General features: G+C 34.6%; 1 protein-coding gene across 3 annotated transcripts in view; it reads left to right on the top strand.

Annotated features, from left to right (window-relative positions):
- Positions 1-2,701: 2,701 nt before the first annotated feature.
- LOC311302530 (NLR family CARD domain-containing protein 3-like) overlaps positions 2,702-7,433 on the top strand; it is a 40,475-nt gene continuing 35,743 nt past the window's right edge. Inside the window, exons 1-3 of one of the 3 annotated variants that reach the window (XM_084428490.1) lie at positions 2,702-2,885; positions 3,323-3,419; positions 3,629-3,742. In XM_084428490.1, coding sequence (XP_084284616.1) covers positions 3,370-3,419; positions 3,629-3,742 — 164 coding nt within the window. In that variant the 5' untranslated portion in view covers positions 2,702-2,885; positions 3,323-3,369. Of the gene's footprint in view, positions 2,886-3,299; positions 3,420-3,628; positions 3,743-7,433 lie in introns of all 3 variants that reach the window. The other 2 variants (XM_084428491.1, XM_084428492.1) reach the window with 2 other exon arrangements.

Genomic DNA, 7,433 nt, shown 5'->3' with positions numbered 1-7,433 from the left:
GCTCGAACACTTTGGCTTTTGGAAACAAATTTAGAGAATGGGTTGGTGGATTATATCGAGATATTAATATCTGTGTCCTGTTACCTAGTGGTACCACCCCAAGCTTCAAGATTAATGTGGGTATTCCTCAAGGTTGCCCCATCTCACCATACCTGTTCATCTTAGCCACAGAAATGCTAGCAATCTATATTAAAAACTGTAATGATATTAAAAACCTTAATGTACTTGGCACAGACATAATAATCAGCCAACTAGCGGACGACACAACAATATTCTTAAAAGATAGATACCAAATTTCAACAACTATTGCCAAAATTGAAAAATTCTCAAAAGCCTCAGGTCTAACATTAAACTTACAACACTTCACTGAAAAACATCTGTAATATCCCTATTAAATCAGAAATCAAATTTACCTCTCCAAGGACCAAAAACAAAGCCAGCTTCTGAATGTAGAAAATACAATTAAAGAATGCAAATCAAGACTAAATATATGGCTACAGAGGGACCTATCAATACTAGGCCGAGTTTACCTAACTAAGATGGAATATTTATCCAGATGTTCTTGCCCAGCCTATTCCAGTGCCACTCCAAACAACACTGATTACATCTATCAACCAAATCAACCTGAACTTCATTTGGAGAAACAGACCACATTATATGAAGAAAAGCAATATGGTTAAAGACACAAAGGATGGAGGACTAAAAGTTATTGATTTTGACTGCCTTAATGGAACCTTGAAAATAAACTGGTTAAAATCTTGGATCAAACACAGCAACTCCTTTTGGTATTGTATTCCAAGACCTTATTCAAGAGAATTGGAGGATTAGAATTTCTTCTTAGAGCGGACTTTAGTGTTAACAAATTACCTATATCATTGTCAGAGTTTCACTGATAAATACTCTTGTACTGGAAAATGTTATACGTACATAACTTCTCACGCCACACATCTGTACTCTGGAACAACAGATATATTTTGCACAGCAACACATCTCTGTTCTTTGAGGATTGGTGTGGGAGAAATATATGGTCCATAGCCGACTTAATGGATACCGACGGACAGTTGTTAAATTATGGACAATTTTCCATCAAACATAATTTCAAACCCTTAAAATCAGACTTTACTAAATTACATAAAGCACTAGCCCAATAATTTGTCCTTCTAACAAGAAACATTTTGGCATATTATCCGATACAACCACAATTGGCCCCACTATCAATTCAAGGGATCTTTGTTCTGGATAAAAAAATGCACTAACCACTTTATTAGAAATTGTTTTACTGATTATATTTACCCTAAAAGGCAAAATAAAAATATCATCCTACAAAAATGTGATAAATATTCAATCACTAAATTAAGAACAATGTATCTAACACTCCCTATACCTCCTAAAGTGAAAGAAACGCACTTCAAAGTAATGAACAACATTTACCCCTCTAAAGAATTACTGAGACGTCGCTTTGGTATAGATGATAATACATGTGCATTCTGTGAAAATGATGTCGAAACTACGGACCATGTGTTTTTCTCATGTAACGTGATACAGATATTTTGGTGTGATATACATAAACGGGTTAAGCAACAGATGTCTTCATTCCCAAACTCTGTCTCCAGTGCCGACATAACATTTGGATTGTGAAATCATCTCCCAAATTTGTTGTTTTTTAAATGAATTTAAACTGTATATGAAATCCTTAAAAACTCTGAAAGGTCCTAAAGCACAAATATATATAATACCCTAAAACACGTCCCAGCTGAGGTTAATAGCTGAACAATGGCTGAATTCTCCCCTCATGTTATGTTATAATTTCTTACTTTTTTTTTTCTATTTAAATTTGTTTATATGAATGTTTCTTTTCCTTTTATAAATCATCCTTATTTTTGTTACTAAGACTACATATATATTTCCTGTTTGTATTAAGAGCTGCTCCCTCTGGCTATATCTTCTCTGTGTCCTATTCTGAAGAAACGGATTTTATGCAGCCATGTTTGCTTGTAAATCTTGATATTTTCAATAAATCAAATTAAAAAGGACGAAAGGTGACCAGGCCCGGACATGTATAGGCTATTTTGTTTTAGTTTATGCAGCAGTCGTCCGTGAGGGGCTGCCAAATTTCGTATTGTTGTTTGTTTATTTTTGGATTAAAGTTTATTCTGAAAAAAAAAAAAAAAGCTCCACTTCTCACCAATGGAGGAGAGCGAAGGGGCGTCATCCATATTTTTTTTACAGTCTATGTTTTTATTTTTTTATTGAACAATTATTCATGTACAAACAATATGGCAATATTAATAAATCTTTACATAAAAAAAACATACAAGACAGGTGCATGAAAGAACCACAAATACACACAACAAAAAATAATAAATAAATAAATAGAATTAAGGGGTTAAGGTTTTTCTTTTAAATCATATTCTTCTATGGTGGAAAAAAGACTAATTGCGTTTTTCTTTTTTATCACTTTGAGGGCTTTTGTATAAGAAACAAATTCACCATGAAATGCATAGAACATTGGTTTCATCTTTAGATATTTAGATTTGTGAACTAAATTTTCCAAGCATGAGGATATTTTTTACAGTCTATAGTTGACACGGTCAAAATCACGCGTTTCGTTTAAAGACTTTTGACCCCGATCGCCTGCCATACTCTCTCTCTCTCTCTCTCTCTCTCTCTCTCTCTCTCTCTCTCTCTCTCTCTCTCTCTCGTCACACATAGAAAGTGAAAGTAAGTTTTCCTGTCGCCATTTTAAGCAGGAGAAATGCGAAATACGACACGGAAAAAACAGAACATCAAAGTGTTTATCAGCCATTATAAAGGGATTTAAGTGTAGTTTTATGATGTTAAAGCTGGAGGATTTGAGATCCTGTATCTTGTAAAAGTTGATCAAGGTGAGTGTTCATGTGTGACTTTCTCATATTAATATGAATCTCTGGAGGATATTTTACGTGATTGTTTGATATGAAACCTTAAATAAAAGTTTATAATTTTCCACTTCAATGTTTCCTTTGTGTTTCGTGATGTTTGTGATTCTCCAGAAGTTTAGCTTATGTGTAAACATACATAGGCCAATTCACACAAACGTCAACAAACACGTTTTTTTCTTTTCTTTTTTGTATCGGATCAGTGTGTGTCGATGTGTGTCGGGGTTTGTTTTCTTTTTCACCCGAACATCAACGGTCGACTTGTGTGTGTGAAAAGGCCCTGTGAGCTTGAGTTAACGCAGTCACATGATCCTTTTCTCCCACACTCCAGATATGTTCAGCTAAATTATGAAGGTTGTTTAATTTAATCATTTAATTTAGTGTGTGAATGTTTCTTCATTCAGAGTCAGTGGAGGAGATCAAACTCATCAGATTCTCCTGCAGCTTCATCATGGCTGATTCACAAGGATCCAGAGATGGAGATTGTTCTCCAGGATGCAGGTACTTTCAACAAACACTACATTACCATTACCCCCACACCTCCACCCCTCCACACACACAAACACAAACAGATCAAAGACAGTTACAGAAAAACATGATTTTTTTGCCTATTTTTTGTTTTTTAAAACTAAAATGAAATACTTTTTGATGCAGGATAAATGTATTCACAGTAATCTAAAGGATTAAACTGAATCTGTTCTCTGTTCCAGTTCAGTCCAGCAGAAGAGCTCAAACCCAGAGTCCAGCTGTGTGTCTATGAAGAGTAACTGCTCTATGGATGAGCCACTAAAGTTTAAGAGTGGAGACAAACGGCCTGATCTCAGGTATATCATTTCTATAAAAGATGTGCTTATAGTGCGACACTTTTGAATTAGAATCATCATTTTTCTCAGTCAGTCAATCTAATACTAGCAATGACATCGAGTAAATGTGAGATCTTTTCCACCTTTATATAATGGAGTAGGTGTAAAACTGAGTGGATTCTTTTAACTGCTGGTTCAGGGCCCGTATTTATCAAGCTTCTCAAAGTGACATTTTAGTCTTAAAGGGTTAGTTCACCTAAAAATAAAAAACATGTCGTTCCAAACCCGTAAGACTTTTGTTCATCTTCGGAACACAAATGAAGATATTTTTGATGAAACCTGAGAGTTTTCTGTCCCTCCACTGACTGCAACGTCATTGCAACTTTCAAGGCCCAGAAAGGTAGTAAAAACATTGTTAAAATAGTCCATGTGACTCCAGTGGTTGGTTTGATTCGTGGTTCATCATTGGTTGTTCGTTTAACGTTCTTTCTCAAGGTAGAAAAGTCAACAGCTTAAACGATGGCTCTTAGAAAGGCTCTTTTATTTTATCAAACTGCCATAAACCCTTTTCAGACTGTGTGCAGCTGAACCAAGAAAAGCTTAAGATTGCATGGAGCTGATAAGCATGAATGGCAGAAAAAAAATGGAAAAAAAAAACGAGAAAATTATTTTAATGCAAGCAATAAAAAAACTGCACACATCAGCTGTGGAATAAAAGAAAAGAAATGCACGATTAACTAGATTAAGGCATACTCCTGTCTTAATGTAAACCCTGTCCATCACCCACAAAGCTTTCACAAAGTTATTCATGCCACTGTAACGTATGGCTTCCTAAAGACAAGTTTATGGGTAAATAAATGATTAATAATAAAAAATTTATCCGGTCTCAACATTAAGCCTTTTCATTTGATTGTCCTCAGTTCGGTCATTCACTTGTCCGAGTAAAAACATTTGTTTGTCCAGGAAAAAAAAAAAATATTCTGATAAATTATAAATAATTATATGTAATTTATTCTGAATCAATATTCTCATCACTGTTCAGTCAGCTTTGACATATATAAATCGGCATATTTATGATATTTTAACCTTTATAAAGGGTATTTTTCCCTCATCCCTAATCGATTCCCTAATCGCTTATTTCCATAATCGCTTCCCTAATGCATCATCTTTCATTTAAAATTCTTAAATTTCATAGAATAATAAGATGCTAAAGGGATGTTACCAATCAAATTAAACTGCATTAAATAATGTAATGAGATTATTTTAAATATTTTTTGAATATACAATTAAGAAATTTTGGAAAGAATGATACTTTAAAACACGAAACTAAACCGCCAGTAGGAGGCGGCAGGAGACCGAGTCATTGAGTCATTTATTCAAACGATTCATTCAAACGTAGGGCCCTATAAAATCCGTTTTATTTTTTCCCAAATTCCGTTTTTTCCATTTTAATTTTGTGGGAATTCTTTTTTTTTTTTTTTTTTTTACCCTTTACTGTTATTTTAGTCGTAAAAAGTGTTTTTAATGTTAATGATTAAAATGTACACAAATAAAAAGGAATGACCTTAAATGTATTGAGGTACATGGTGGCTTTAATAGCGTTATCATTGTACTTCTTGTTCTTCACATGGCTTTTGGATAACAGGTGGTCAGTGCATGTATTTTTGCGCTTCCAGTCAACGGAATGTTGACAACTTACAAAACTTACACAACAAGAGTTCGCTTGACATAAAAGCCACGTGGGAACTGCTCGGCTCGGTACTGAGGGCTTAGTTAGGCCGGCGACACACTGGCTGCGTGGTGTTTCTGTTGCGTGTCAGCTGCGTGGCGTTTGCGTGGCTTTTTCCATGTCTTTACACACCAGAAACGTGTCTGACGCTGCACTGTTGCTGATAGGTGACATATGATAAGCCTCATTGGTGATATATTTGACATATGGGGAGAGAGTTGTGGAAGGCCTATACTTCATGTTAAACATAAATATATAGCAGCAAAGACAACGTCGGCAGTGTTGACAGCAAAATAGGCTATAGAATATTTCGTTTAGTATTGACAGGTGCAGTATTTGAAAATCATATCAAATTATATTTGCATTTGTCAAAACTTAGAGACTTTCAAACATCAAAATGACATTTATTAATATGTATTCGTGTCAAAATGACTAAACACCACACAAAAACAGAATTTTATTGCAAATATGTAAACTTCCGCGCAATAACACTTTAACACTAGATTCCGCGTTAATTTGGCAATTCCGCGATCGTGGAAATTCTAGGGCCCTACAAACGGCTGATTCATTCAGGAATTCATCATGTCAGAACAGAACGCTAATGAAATGTTTACCTGGCAAAGCTTTAAAGCACGAGCAAATAATGACCTTTTGTGATTGCGAATAAGTGCAGAGTAGGGATGCGCGGTATACCGGTACTGCAAAAATACCGGTATATATTATATTTCAAACGGTACAATATCATAATTTTGCTCAATTCGGTATTTGATGCGCTGCTGTTTCGAAGTTCACCCAGAGTGCGAATTACCCCACCATAATTGGGGGGTACTGCTCCTTCACTTCTTCTATGACCATCATGGTCCACTACCATATAAATCCCCACCGTGATCGCCAAGTGCAACATGTGTTGTGCAACACACATACAAGGTCTAAACATGCCACAAACTGATAATCAGTAGGCTACAGAATATCTCATTGTTATTATATATCCAAAAGAGAACTGTTTTGATCAACTTCTAACCAAAAGTTAGAAGTTAAGTGCACTGAAATACCATTCTAATTACTGGTAAAAGTAATACCTTTACAAGAAGCCTATTGCCTATTCCAGGGTTTTTCCTGGCTCAAAATGAGGCAGAGGTGGTAAAATCATAATAATGTATTTTAATAATAAGATAATTAAATGTGTATTTTTTTTTTGTAGATCATCATATAGCCTAATGTGTTTCCCAAATTTTTTGGTTGGTGGAGCTTGGTATCTGTAGGGGGGTCCGGGGGCATGCCCCCCCGGAAGAAAATGTTGTACATTTTAAAGATAAATTCATTAATCTGGTGCACTTTAAGTCACCCGAATCCACTATTAAAAATAAATAATCCACCCGCAAACCGCCTATATTCTTTGATTTAGATATCTGCATCTGATCATCACATTACAATTATTCAAATTCCATAATATGGTAACATATCACACTGTGTAGGCTGCTTTAAAATGAACATTTATTTAAAATAAAAGTTCTTCTTTTGGAAAAATTACATTTCCTTAATAGCTTAAACAGAGGCTTTACTCCCTTCAAACTTAAATTGTCAATGTTTCATTACATCACTGTTTGAAAACACTCAGAATAATGTTTTGTACCTTTATAAAGGGCATTTTCCCCTAATTTTTATTAAATGTATGCTCCATCTTTCATTTCAAATTCTTAAATTTGATAAATATATTCAATTAAAATATTGGCTGTTACCAATAAAATTAAATAATTTACATTGAAAAATTATAACTGTATTAAATTAGATTATTTTAAATATTTTTGAATATACAAATAAGGAATGTTGAAAAGAATGATACTTTATGAAACTAGCGTTTTGTCATTAAACGTTGACACTTGCTTGAGAAGTTGAAGTCGTTCTCGATCTCCGTTGCTTCTAGCCACGGTGGTTAAAAATGGTACGGTCCACAATAGGGGTGTCTGAAATCGCTTTAAATTA

Source organism: Rutilus rutilus (genome assembly GCF_951802725.1).
Source record: "Rutilus rutilus genome assembly, chromosome: 13".
NCBI classification, from domain to species: domain Eukaryota; kingdom Metazoa; phylum Chordata; class Actinopteri; order Cypriniformes; family Leuciscidae; genus Rutilus; species Rutilus rutilus.
The sequence above is the reverse complement of the archived record's forward strand: the minus strand, read 5'-3'. Positions and strand labels throughout refer to the sequence as shown.